We start from the raw sequence: 14,467 nt of genomic DNA on the forward strand, positions 1-14,467 counted from the left end.
TTTTATTTAATTATTTACTATATTTATTTAATTACTTGTCAAAAATTTATAAACTGAAATATATACAACATATAAAAATTTTACTAAACTGCAGCTATGACAGATGAAAATTATAAAAAAAATATAAGGAATAAAATTAGACTTGGATTGTATTTTACAATTCATAATTCTAATGTTACAATATAGAACATTGTAAATTATTTAATTTTGCTTTATAAAGAAAAATTCTCATTCTTCAAGCTCCAGTTTAGTTCAGCGCTTAAACCATACAATGTCTTTGTACAAATTAAAACTTATAAGTAAAAATTCAAATAATATTTAGTAGTTTCCTATGTAACTTAATGTTTATAATTTCCTAGTGACTATACTAGGAAAGTATAGTCTAACTAAACCACCCCAGATAGCAATAGTTATTTATTATTTTAATATCAAAATGATAGCTTAAATCTTCTTTTAATATTAAAATGATAACAAATAATGTCAATTTACTATCTGGGATATATTGTAAATTTCATATTAATTATTGAAACGAATAATATTAAAATTAGAATCTTGGCGAATAATATTTAAAGAATGTTAATCAAAATATTACCATCTTACTAGAAATAAATTAAATTTTTTAATTAAATTTTTAAGATAGTAAATATTTTTGTTTTAAATAAAAAAAGATAATAAGAAAATATAAAAAAAATTTTTCAAAAACAATTGCTTGAGTTTTAAATGTAATACATCTTAATATCTACATGTAATATCTTAATCTGCATATATTTGTTTACAACAACAAATCAAGATTGCATTTTGCCTTTTCCAAATCATGTAGAAATTTATAAAATTGTCCTATTGTCATTTCAGTAAACACATTCTTGACTACACCATCATCCTCAAGACATAACTTAAGTTGTAGAAATGACTTTGCAACATTGTCGCAATCATTACTTGCTGTAGTCACTAAAAGAATTGAAAAGTAGCATAGTTATTCATTAATGAGATTGACATCACATGAGAATATTAATCTACTATAAGATTACAACTTTGGAAATAACATTTGTATAATTTATATCAAATTATATCATATTATTTTGTTTATTAATTATTTACTACTGCGGTTAATCGAATGTAAGATTTAAAATGGAAATATATACAATTTTTATATTAACGTATAACCGTTAAAAAATAGAATATTTTTATTTTTTACTTAACAGGTCTAATAAAAAATTAATACAAATTTAGGTATTTGTATTGATAATACACTAGTCATTCAAAGTTTAATGTGACATGAGAATAACCTAAGAATATAATGTGACAAACGATAATAGTTTGTTTATAATCCAGCTATTGTCTCACCTCCAAATCTCCATGATATATCAAGTATTTTACTAATACTTTTCTCCATCTTCAGAACTTCATGTGTTATCGTTACAATTGATTACAAGTAATTATAAGCAATAAGAGAAAGAAAGAAAACTGATAGTAGACTGAGTAGACCACAAACCTAAGTTCTAGGTGGGTGGAAATCAGTGGAAATCTGGAGATGTGGCAGTGCCAATAGTGGATGGTGGAAGCCGTGAATGAATCAAGGAATCTAAAGTCACTAGATTTATAAAGTACCTCAGCCGTTTGCCATGTTAAGTCCAATATAGCGGCAATTTTAAACTGATGTATTGGGATGAATTTATTGTGTGATTAACGGAAGACATTGAAGTGTTAATCAGTTGTATTTATTTATAACGATAAACATTGCTTATAAATATAATTGATTAATACTTTAATGTCTTCCGTCATTAATACAAATTCATCCCAATACATCAGGTTTGAAATTGCCGCTATATTGGACTTAACACGGTTGCAGTATTTCATAAATCTAATGACTTTAAAGGAATCCGTCCACTGGCGCCTCTATGTACATAAATGTGTCTTGACATAGCCATTTTTACAAACATTTTCAACGGATAATATCAGAGAGAAACCCTCTCTGATAATATGCTTGTTATACCGACGAGCAGGGGTGGACAAAATATTCGAAAAATTGTATTCAAATACAAAATACTAAAAAAAATTATATTTAAATACAAAATACAAAATACTTTCAAAAAAGTATTCAAATATGGAATACAAAATACTCTCGATAAAATAAAAATGTATTTAAATAGAGGTTGTTCACCAAATGTAAACAAGGAAATGATGCATTATGCACATCATGCGTGAAATGGAATTTAGATTGAGTCAACAAAATGGATTTTAACTTTTATCAAAAAAATTTTTACATAATTTAACTATATTTACTATTTACAAATTTAAAATACGAAATATTAAAAAAAAAGTATTTAAATGCAAAATATAAAATACTCTAAAAAAATAGTATTAAAATACGAAATACAAAATACAAAAATGTATTTAAATACATATTTTAAGTACATGTACTTCAAATACTCCCCACCTCTGCCGACGAAATAATGAACGCGTACAAGTCGACAAAGCAGCTAGCGGCTAGCGTTCTGCTCACCTGTAGTGTCGCCGAGCAAGTGAATATGATCGATTATACTTATAGATCCCAATCACATTCAATCGGTTAGCAGCTTCATCCGGCTTGAACATGCCATTGGCTGCGTTCAGCAGAAAAAGTAGCTTCTTGTAAAATTTTTTAATATGATTATCCTTAGTGATTTTGTTCTTATTGGATCTAAATGTAAAAACTATTTACGTGAAAGAATTTTATAATAGTTGCAAAGCTGCTTTTTCTAAACGCTAAATAGTTTTACTTTATTTTATTTCTTTTATTTTTAATATCTTTTGTTTTTTATTTTTTCCTTCTCTCTTTCTCTCTTATCACTATATTTGCATATCTTTTCTTAAATATTTATTCATCGAATCAGGTCGTCCATAAGTAGCAAAACATTTGCGACATATTAGGTTGAGTAAAAAGTCATCGCGTATTTTTTAACTCAAAGTTATATATACAATATCTTCGTCAATAATGAATGAAATTCAAATTTAAAAAAAGGGTTTTAAAGCTTGAAATCTCTACTTTTAAAAGCTTATCACATTTTTTAAGTTTATATGAGTTTGATAATTTTTACATACCAAAAACTACGAGCTGAAAAAGACGAAAAATTTTCTTCTCACTTTGTGGATTTGTAACGTGTCCAAAACGAATTTGAGAAAATTTTCGATTACCTATCGTGAAAGCTTGATACTTTCCCTACAAAATCGTTTTTTTTAAATATTCCTACGACTTTTGATTACTGAGTTATCGCGGATTAAATAAAAGAATTATTTTGACTTTAATTGCTCATAACTCCATTAAAAATTGTCGTATCGTATAATTTAAAAAAGAGATTTTTAAAGCTGAAACTTTACTCTATCAAGATATATTTATATTGTTGGTAAGAAAGTAATTGCGGTTTTTACTGATAGATGTCTTTTAAAAAAACGCGATGACTTTTTACTTAACCTAATATTAATCTTTGTTCTTTTTTTTTATGATTAATTTGCATTTGCTTTTTTAAATTTCTTTGATATTTGTGTATATTTTTTCATAATTATCGAGTTTGTACATTCTAAACAAAATGTTAGCAAATTAGCAATAAACTCGATAAGATTTTGATTACAAAACCATAGCCATTTGACATGTATGAAGTTTGCCCTGTTTTCAAATTTTGTATTTTTCTTAATTATGCTGCAAACCGCAGCTATTAACATAAAAAGTATTTTAAAAAATTTAGAAAATCAAATTTTTGCTAGCCCCGCACTTTCGAATTTTGTAATTTTCAGAATTATAATGGTATTATGCTATATTTGTGTCGTGTTGTGCGGTCGACAAAATTCCAATATCTCATTCCGTTTCGATAAAAAAATTTATAAAGTTAGATAAAAAGAAACAACTTGAAATCGTGTAAGCAAACGCCGACAGATATATATCTAATCCAATTCTACGAGTTGTGTTATGTTATGCTAGCTTAGCACAACTCAGATATAAGTATTATTCATATCAAAGCGCACCACAAATCTGATTAATTATTTTAACACAGAAAAGTCGAGCGCAAAGGGTCGCGCTCAAAAGTAAAGTGCTCTTAATATCGTTGTGCTGAGATCTTTGAAGATTGTGTTGTGCTAGCCTGACACTGAGACTATTATATAGAGACTAGCTTAGAGTTTTATGATTGAGTTTTGATTATATCATACAAAATTTGCAAATTTTTATAATAAATTCTCAAGTTTTTATTAAATTTTAGAGTTTTAAGATTTAATAATGATTAATATCGACATTTTTATAAAATTTAAAATATAAAAAATATTTCTTTCAATTTGGAAATCGTACCACGTGTCTTTACATTAAGTCAAGGAACTTATAAGAATTTTTTTCAAATGATTTTAATAACGTCTAAAATTTTAAATAGTTACGTTTTAGAGAAACTTTATTACATTTTTAAACTTAATAAAAAATAGACAAGTTATTTACAATAATACATATATCTACATATTTCTAATCCAAGTTCTTTCGAGTACAATGGAACCTTTCCATAAAATATTATTCCTGATTTCTTCATCCCATTTATTCTTCTTCCCATTTTCTAATATTCACTATTTCACTATTATGTCTTTCTCACCGCTTCTACTTTTATTATTCTAGTTTTTCTGCCAAAATTCATTTGTTGGCATCTTTCACACTACCTACTTCTTTAACAAACTGAGACTTTTTTAGGTTGGAAAATGTCTTCGATTCCATTCATCATTCGACATAAAGATAAAATATTCTACTAAGAGACTCTTCTCTGACATAACTTCTCGTTGCTAATAATCTTCAGCATACTCTCCATATACGACATTCAAGTCATATTCAATTTCCACACGAGAATCTTGTGTCATACTAAAAATCGAACTCCAGTAAAGTTCTTCATTCTTCATTGTGCTTATCGTTACAATCTTCGAGTACAACAATTTTATCTGTCAGCTGATAAAAGCTGTTCCGTTTATTTCTTCATTTCGACTTGCATGGACAATGCAAGTCCACTTTCGAAACCTGATGGGAACAGGCAACAAATATCTACAACGAGTACAAAGCGTTTTAATATAACATACAACACATTTATTGCTGACAGAAGATCTTAATCATTTCGAAGAAAGACTATTTGCAAAAATTTTACAATTATCTTTATATCTCTATCAAAAAGATGCAATTTGAATAATCAATATTAAGAAATAAAAATAAGGAATTAGTTTTTGAATTAAAACTTATTTTTAACTTTATTATTATTATTATTGAGACGTACCATATGTAACTAGACCATGTTCGGTGGACTACGAATAAAATGTTAATACAGATGTATGATTTCCGCGGACTAAAATCGTGGGTGGCATATCCTTCGTAAGCGTCTCCAACCAGGCCATATATAATGGTGCCGATACTGCACCCTTTCTTGGCATTGGTAAAGACCTTTAAATTAAAAAAATATGCTTAAGAAATTATTAATAATAGTGTAGTGAGAATAAAATTCTAAATTCTAAAATCTTCTTCGTAAATTGTAATGAAGGAAGAGTAACGTGAATAATATATGAGTTACGTATTCATATAAATAATTGATATACAATACCGTATAAATTTGGGAACACTTACGATTTTCTCGCAATTTACAAAACTTAAATATTTCGATGAAAAAAAATTGTATAGAAATTTTGAAAAACGCATTTTAAAGAAGAACAGTAGAGTCAAATTGGCGTTTGATTTTTGCCCTTACGATATTTTTACATAATTTAGGTACAAAATATTGTAGAGACAAAATTTAAACGTCAGTGTTTAAAAAAACTCCATTTTTCCTTTTCAAATTGCATTTTCAAAAACTTCTCTACAACTTTTTTTCATCGAAAAAACACTTAAGTTTTGATAAAAAACAAAAAATCGCAAGCATTCCTGAAGTTATGAATGATACTGATGTATATGTACAAATCTGTTTGAATATTATAAAAATATTTTATAGACATATTTTCAAAAATATTTAAATATATTCGTATATATTGATATTTCTTCAGTCTTATATTAAATACTATTTTTTTTTATATTAAAGAAATATAATTAAAAATAAAGAATTATTATAAATAGACACATACATCAATATATATTTATTGTTCTGTAATAAGGATTACTAAAATCATTTAATATAAATCATTATACATACATAACTACTAAAGTAGATTTACTCGAATTTTCCAATAATAATTCTCGCAATCGCAATTGCCGATGGGTTTTCTCTCGTAGAGTCTGAAGCTCGTTCTCAGTAATATAGCATTCTAAAAATAATAATTATTTATGTTAAATATTAAATGTACATTTGATGATGTCGCTAAAAACGAAAATTATGGCAATAACTTACCACCATTTACGGAAGAAGAATCGTTTATTCGAAAATCGGATATTAATTTATCAAAGAAAATTCGTGTCTCTTCTTTTAATTCGACGCCAATGTCATTTACTATTTTCAAGCTGCTATAGTTAATTCGTGCCTTATTCATTATCTCAATCATCCTGCAAGATAATTAATGATATAATATCAAAATACTTAATTTACATTTTAATAAAATCATTTGCTCGTAATAATTTTATTGATAAATTGTTTGTATATATGTAGCATTTAATATTTTTATTATTTACTTACTCTTTTTCTTGCGCGCTAATATCATGCTTATGGTTAGTCAGAGCAAATATTCTCATTTTGCAATGCTTCCAATTTGCGCGCGTGCTGATTATATACGGTAGGAGAACCGTCAAACCTGTCAAATAATAACTTCTACCACTTACAAATGAGCCGGAAATTCCAGAAAATTTAATTTATACGGATGATTGAGGTACGTCTATATCAAATCAATCAATCGACATACCCCAATCATCCGCTTATTTTTGTAAGTTACCTCCATCATCATATAGCCACCACACATCAATCGTTCCTTTCTTGTACTTCTGTTGGAAAATTGTTACATTTTCTGGTATAGAAGCCATCCCGCCGTTTCGTCTTTCGCTAAAAAATTGAAGATCAATTATTAATAATAAACGAAACATAATTTTGCTGAATTTTTAAATTTTATTGAAAAAACTTTACTTTATAAAATTGTAAAATATATATATATAAATCTTTTCTTGGTGAACATAAGGTTTAATATATAAATCAAATAAATAAATAATATAAATCAAATAATATAAATAAATAAAAAATCAGATAGCATAATTTTTATAATTTCTTAATTAATCTTAAGTCACTTTAACAAAAACCTGATTTAGTTAATAAAATATGTAATATTAGAAATTGGAAATAAGCAAATTAAAAAAATGTGTGATTAAATTTTTGTAAAACAAGATTAATTCTAAATTTAGTGAAGAAAATATTCGATATTATTAGAATTTATTTTGTTTTACTTACAACAATTTATCAACAGCATGTTTTTTTTTTTGTTTTATATTATCGTGAGCTTTCCAATTTATCGTTGAATATCCAATCACAGGTGTCGTGTCAGGTGTGACAAATGAAGTACCTATAAAATGATATTAAATTATAATAAAATGCAAGAAACAAGTATACTGAAAAATTGATTGCATTTTTTAAATTACATTTCTATGGTTTATTTACTAAATAGAACTAATTTCTGTTTACAAGATATATTGTTTTTGCTTATAGATATTCGCAAGGAATGAAATAGCTACTCGTTTTAATACAATTCGCCTTAATACAATATTTTTACATAATTACAAATAATGATCAATTATGAATATTAACTCATGAATGTAAATATTGGAATGATATAACCCAGCAAACAGAAGTTATATGTAACAATTTTATATTTTGTTGAATGGGAAATTATGACTAACAGGTATGTTATATGTAACTTTGTGTTTGCTGGGAATCTTTTTTTATTTTAATTTAATATCGATTTTTACCTATTGTTGGCACGCTTTGTACCCTGGGAATCTGCGTACTCATGGAGAGATTGCTGTCAGCGTGCATCAGAGTATTACCTGCCAAATTATAATTACTCTGTACGAGACCTCCGTGATCATCCTCTCCGTTTGTGTCTTCCCCATTTGTAATGCCGGAGCAATCCAAACCTTCGGCAATTCTCAAAATTGCTACAGCCAACTTATTATCGAAAGCATTGCTAAAGAGAAAACGAATGTTAAACTCTTGAAATGTATTTCAATATTTATCTCATCATCAATTTTCGATTTTGAAGTAATTCTGAAGTAAGTAATTAATTAACTTACTGAAGAATATCGAAATACTCCTGCAAATCTTTATGATTGCACATCGACCAGTGGGTTTTATAACCCATGAGGACTACATTGGGAGCCAATTTACCGATCCCGGTTGCTTGCATCAATGCAGCAGCACCTCGTTCCAGACTCAAGTCATCCACTAAGTGGTAGAATGATTTTATACGTTGTTGTTGCAGCCAGAAGGAACCATTATTTAGGCGTACGGAGCGCACTCGATACGATAGTCGTGTCTGAAATTATGTTGAAAATTTAACGTCACAATTTTATAACGTAAACTATTACAAATAAACGTAAAGTTATATTGCTAAATCGATATAATACCGGAAAAACTTCGCCGGCAATTAGCAACGAATTATTCTTCGTAATGAGATTTGCTAAGTGTATTAACGCTGGTCTGGCAGCAGGCGGGCCAGTAAGTGCTAAAATTTTGGGAGCGTAATTCTTCACGTGTTCGTCAATGGAGTTTAACCTAGAAGTTTTCATAAATTTTAGATTGAAATCTTCACTTTGAATTAAAATATAAATTGAAATAAATAAAATAACATTAGTACTTTCCAGAATAAGAGTTAGATAAAAATGCCAAGTAGGTATTTTATTTGTATTAGATTACGATACAAAGATAGATATTAATTTAGGCATTTCTATAATCCTAAGCATGAAATCCAATTAAATCTACTCCAGACGAAATGGTTAATGTACTCCAATAATAGCAAATATTACATATACTCGTACATGATGAATTATATGAATGTAGGCCAGTATTTAACGATTGTGTACAGTTGACCATGTCGTCTGTAATCGTTCTAATAAGAATACAATCAGAAATGTAAACAGAAGAAATTATATTTTTAAATAATACCTGTAGACGATGGAAATTGCAGTCTTAAAAGTTTGCGCCTGCGTACTACTGCCCCAGTTCACATCTGGTTTACGGTAAACTACTATTAGATATAGCGCGAAGATAATGACAAAGGTAACGAGTGAAGTCACCCAATCGATAAGGAACATAATTGATACGCAAAGAATAAAACCCATCAAAGACAGCCAAGTATTGTAGTACTATAAAAAGAAGAAATGAATGACATTACATGTATATTTTTAACTCCATTGAAAAAGATGCTTAAAAGACCTAATCTGTTCTTTAATTTTTAATAGGTATGTACATATATATGCCATCAGTTTTTTTAAATAAATGAAGAATAATTATATAATTTTAAAATATATGGAATGAAGTATGTGGTAAAACAAATAAAAAGTAATATAATTAAAAATCTTTCATTCTCCTTTTTTCATTATAATAATTTTTTTTTTCAAACATGTAATGCATACACGAGAAGAAAGAGATTAAAAAATATCAAATAGTATTGAAGATTAAGTGTCATTAGAGAGCATCGTTTTCTTATAATTTTTGTATTATTTAATTAACTAAATTTCTAATTTACTTTAAAACTAGGCCGCCATCCGAGAGGTCGAATTAACGCTGCGTGAAAAGTGCAGAAATTGATTAAAGCGTATGACGCTAAATAGAAGTTCGAGATGAGTGGTGCGACTGCGTTGAGATCGGCTGAAAGGGAAACGATTAAGAGTTTTTAGAAAAGAAAATTAATGATAATAGAAATTTGATATCTGCTAATGAGTTCGTAACATTTCGGAACAAATACTTTACCGATTAAGAGAAAGAGTGCCGCAACAACAAACGTAAGAACATATCCTCTATAGGGTTCCCCGGACTTTCCGTATCTCTTGCTGAAGTAAATCAGCCCGGGATAAATTCGATCTTGACCCAGAGCCTGAATGAGTCTTGGCACCGATAGTAAATTGGTCAACGCTGTCGACAAAGTAGCTGCGAAACAGCCTGCATAAATTAGAGGACCCCATAATGACATTAACTGCATGACCTGAGAAAAATAATATTTTCTATAAATTGTATCGTTAATATTTTAATTAATAATTTGACTTATTAAATAAAAATATTTAACAATTGCTACTTTTTTACAATTTTTTTTAAATTTGAAAATAATTTTTTTAAAATAAACATTTATAATTAGTATTAAACAATTTATAATTATAACAATTTATAATTAAATATATAAATATTAAATCCATCTTATTTACCAAATCAGATAGTTTCTTTAATAGTTTTATCTTATATTGCATATTTTTGTAAAGCATATTAGTTGAAGAATTCAACATTGTAAGTTTTATTATTTATTTATGGTCTTTGAAATTAATTTGCGAATAAATTTAGATCAATTCTTAATTTAATACTTTTACTGCGAAAAATAATACATTTCAGCTCTGAGACTATATTGTTTAAAATTAAATAATAAAAATTTTTAAATGCATTGTATCTTTATTAATATTTTAAATATTAACATACTGAATAACTGTTGTGCAGTCCGTACGTGCAGTTAAACTCAGGAATACAGTTCACAACAGTACTATTTACAAAACCACCAGCATCTCTAGCAGCTGCGGCGCCGGCAAAAAAGACAAAAGTTGCATAACTAAACATGGATATCAACAGAGCGAGAAGAGTCCCGATAGGTATACTGCTCGCTGCATCCTTCAAATCACCAGATATGTTAGCGCCCGCTTGAATCCCGGTGACAGATGGGAAGAAGATGGAAAACACCGAAAAGAAAGTTTGATTGTTTTTCTCAGAGTAACGATAATTTGATCCGAGATTAGCCATAAATACGTCCGCTAGAAGTAATATATTATATATTTTTATTAATATATTAATATTATATATTAATATATTTTATTAATATTAGGTTAAGTAAAAAGTCATCGCGTTTTTTTAAAAGACATCTATCAGTAAAAACCGCAATTACTTTCTTACCAACAATATAAATATATCTTGATAGAGTAAAGTTTCAGCTTTAAAAATCTCTTTTTTAAATTATACGATACGACAATTTTTAATGGAGTTATGAGCAATTAAAGTCAAAATAATTCTTTTATTTAATCCGCGATAACTCAGTAATCAAAAGTCGTAGGAATATTAAAAAAAAAACGATTTTATAGGGAAAGTATCAAGCTTTCACGATAGGTAATCGAAAATTTTCTCAAATTCGTTTTGGACACGTTACAAATCCACAAAGTGAGAAGAAAATTTTTCGTCTTTTTCAGCTCGTAGTTTTTGGTATGTAAAAATTATCAAACTCATATAAACTTAAAAAATGTGATAAGCTTTTAAAAGTAGAGATTTCAAGCTTTAAAATCCTTTTTTTAAATTTGAATTTCATTCATTATTGACGAAGATATTGTATATACAACTTTGAGCTAAAAAATACGCGATGACTTTTTACTCAACCTAATATATTTTATTTTTATTAAAACAATCTTTTCGATAAATGCATTTCGTTTGATTCACATCATATTGCTATTATTGTTTCATTATATATAGTAGAACTTCGTTTATCTAAAGATATTGGGGGACAAGACAGTTCCGATAACAGAATTCAGATAATAGAAGTTCACTAACTCTGCCAGTCCTTATTAGTCACGATAATGGGAACTAACATTTAGAAAACTGAAGTCGAATACATCCAGCTTCTGTTATCCGAACTACGGCGTTGTAGTTCAGACAATAAAAGGTCAGCTACGAATTTGTATATTTGAAACTAACCATAAACTTGTATAAATATAACGTAGATAAACAAAATTCTATTTAATTGTAGTTTTATACTAACCGGAAAATCCTATAAAACCTTTCGCTTTCTGTTCCTCATTTTGTGGTCCCATGATAGTACCAATTAAAAAATCAAAGATCGCACTCACGATGATGGCTATAAGGAAATTTTGTGCCTAATGAAAGAGCGCAAAAGATATTAATAACAAATCAAAACAAATATCAAATTGTCATTCTTGTAACAATTTATCATTTTTATAACGAATTTTAAAAAATTCAATATGTATATAAATAAAATAATTTTAGCAGATCCAATACCTTTGATTCCCATTCCATGCCGATTGCACAGATAAGAATCATAACGATGAGCGCTAATATACCAACAATTCTAACATCATTTACGCTATTATCTATGATCTTCAATTTGTGTGTCTTTAACAAATCATTAAGGGAATCACAGAAACCGATAGTATTCATAGAAGCTGCTACAGCATTTGCAAATGCAAATACAATGCCAACTGATGCGCCAAACTCGGGTCCAAGAGAACGAGAGATGATGAAGTATATCCCACCTGTAGATCAATTCATTTTATTCTATCTCTAATTATCAACAATATTCTTAATAAATAAAGGTTAATAAATAGAATGTTTGATAATTGTTTAAATTATTTGAAATTGATTTTGTGATTTTGTCAGAAATTTATCAAAAATTTGTCAGAATATTGTTAAGCTACGAATAAAGCAGACTCTATTTAAAATTAGTTAAAAACAGGATTTTCTAGCACATTTGGATTAAAAGATAATTTATTAAATCTATTAAAAAAAAATTTATATGATGATGAAAGATTAAGCTTTCCATGTCTTTACATCCAATTTTTTTAATGACTTTGAAGTAATCTTTATTTTTAAATTAATAATTTCATCTCTGACATATTCATTACTATTCTGTCGTATGAATCGTAATCCCTTTAATAGACAAGAAATACGATAAAATTCAGAAGAATGATAATCATGTTTTCTTGTATCAAGACAAATTGCCCCGGCTAAATTGGATAAATAATTCTGATGAGAATCTTCTAGCTCAGGGAAAAACCCCGAGCGTCTAACGACACAATTGTATATAGAGTGATGGTGTGCACGACGCCACTCCTTTGGAAAAAAAGAATTACAGAATGCGTAACACACCTCCCTTTACTTCCCCATTAGTGCTAATTGCGCTGAGGCTAAGCGTCGTAATGACGCAAACGACCGCCGATATTCCGATAATGGCGATGGTTTGCAGAATACCAGCCTGCGCGACTATCCACGAAAGTCGCAGAAACAGCATGACGCCCCATATGTTCAACAGGCATGGTATAAGAACGCCTTGGATCCATCCTAATTTTATTCCGACGTGACCCTGCTGACCGACAACGCTTCCAACTTGTCCGGTCTCGACGGAATTGGCGTCCTGAAACAGCGTTTATTTAGAGGTTCAATTCCATACTGCCTGTATTACATTTTGATGCCATGCATTATCACAAATTACATAATTACGTAATTCCAATGATTCTCATACTAAATCACGTTACACAAATTACAGTATTTTATTAAATTTATTTAGTATTGTTAGCCTACAAGTACTGATAATTAAAAGCTCCAGAAACTCCATTGATTGCAAAATATTTAAACATTTTGAAGATTACTTAAATTTTAGAAGTACGACACGTGCTACATTGTTCACTTTTAACGATGCTTGCGATAAACTGAGTGGACTGAATAAAATATTATTGATAGTATAATATTATACGTTAACAACAAATGCAAAGTCTAAATTTTAACTCTTATTTTTAAAAGAATCAATGTCAAACTTTAAGTGAATTGATTAAGCTTAAGATATGTTTATCCATAACATTTAAGTAAAGACAGATAATAAAAGTAATATATTTTAGTAATTATTAAACTGAACGAATGTGGATGTATATGTCTGAAAACAATGTAAAAACTTTCTCATTAATATTTACGCTATAATATATTCAAGAATACAAGGACGTAGAGCGATAACTGAAAAATGATAAAAACCGACCATTGCAAATTTTCACTAACTCATTTGTTTTTTAGATAACGCTACAATTGGCTATATACCGAGTGTCAATGCGCAATGCCATGTTAAAAGCTAATATATTTAATTTAATTTCAAAAAATATACATTAACTATATATTACAAAAATTCATAAATATTTTTTAATTTAAATCTCTCTTATATTAGTTTCATATTTTATTTTATTTTATTTCACATTTTAAATAAAATTATTTATTTAATCGCTGCTTTTTATTTATATGCGATAATTACATTGTCAAATTTAAGTTTTATCTATACATTTTTTATCTTTTTCATTTATGTTTAAAAACATAAGTATTACAACTTGTAATCTCTCAGAATAAAGCAATTATATTTTCATTTAATTAATACATCTATTAACATCAATTTATAAATAATAATACAAAGAAAATTATTATTTATAAATAAATAATAATTAATTTATTGTTGTGTTATTATATTATTGTTTAGGTATTATATATCTTTATGT

At 27.9% G+C, this 14,467-nt stretch overlaps 2 protein-coding genes across 4 annotated transcripts in view; both read right to left on the reverse strand.

Moving 5' to 3' along the window:
• Positions 1-720: 720 nt before the first annotated feature.
• LOC108751082 (COMM domain-containing protein 7-like) lies at positions 721-1,459 on the reverse strand. The gene is made up of 2 exons (XM_018491032.1): positions 1,345-1,459; positions 721-948 (listed from the first exon to the last, which is right to left on the reverse strand). Exons 1-2 carry the CDS (start codon positions 1,391-1,393, stop codon positions 773-775), a joined length of 225 nt encoding a protein of 74 aa, XP_018346534.1. The 5' UTR covers positions 1,394-1,459; the 3' UTR covers positions 721-772.
• Positions 1,460-4,501: 3,042 nt separating this feature from the next.
• The window catches only part of LOC108751145 (bumetanide-sensitive sodium-(potassium)-chloride cotransporter), a 17,312-nt gene continuing 7,346 nt past the window's right edge, over positions 4,502-14,467 (reverse strand). Inside the window, exons 4-20 of one of the 3 annotated variants that reach the window (XR_001939469.1) lie at positions 13,083-13,347; positions 12,216-12,469; positions 11,959-12,073; positions 10,641-10,966; positions 9,927-10,158; positions 9,703-9,824; positions 9,120-9,319; positions 8,582-8,729; positions 8,249-8,490; positions 7,925-8,142; positions 7,410-7,521; positions 6,904-7,010; positions 6,651-6,765; positions 6,369-6,520; positions 6,174-6,285; positions 5,244-5,434; positions 4,502-5,044 (exon numbers count right to left, since the gene is read on the reverse strand). Coding sequence is in view for 2 of the 3 variants with exons in the window: in XM_018491191.1 (XP_018346693.1) it covers positions 5,299-5,434; positions 6,174-6,285; positions 6,369-6,520; positions 6,651-6,765; positions 6,904-7,010; positions 7,410-7,521; positions 7,925-8,142; positions 8,249-8,490; positions 8,582-8,729; positions 9,120-9,319; positions 9,703-9,824; positions 9,927-10,158; positions 10,641-10,966; positions 11,959-12,073; positions 12,216-12,469; positions 13,083-13,347 (2,856 nt within the window). In the remaining variant the exon portion in view is untranslated. Of the gene's footprint in view, positions 5,045-5,243; positions 5,435-6,173; positions 6,286-6,368; positions 6,521-6,650; positions 6,783-6,903; positions 7,011-7,409; positions 7,522-7,924; positions 8,143-8,248; positions 8,491-8,581; positions 8,730-9,119; positions 9,320-9,702; positions 9,825-9,926; positions 10,159-10,640; positions 10,967-11,958; positions 12,074-12,215; positions 12,470-13,082; positions 13,348-14,467 lie in introns of those variants that run through there. The other 2 variants (XM_018491191.1, XM_018491192.1) reach the window with 2 other exon arrangements.

Source organism: Trachymyrmex septentrionalis, unplaced genomic scaffold, assembly GCF_001594115.1.
Source record: "Trachymyrmex septentrionalis isolate Tsep2-gDNA-1 unplaced genomic scaffold, Tsep1.0 scaffold40, whole genome shotgun sequence".
NCBI lineage: Eukaryota > Metazoa > Arthropoda > Insecta > Hymenoptera > Formicidae > Trachymyrmex > Trachymyrmex septentrionalis.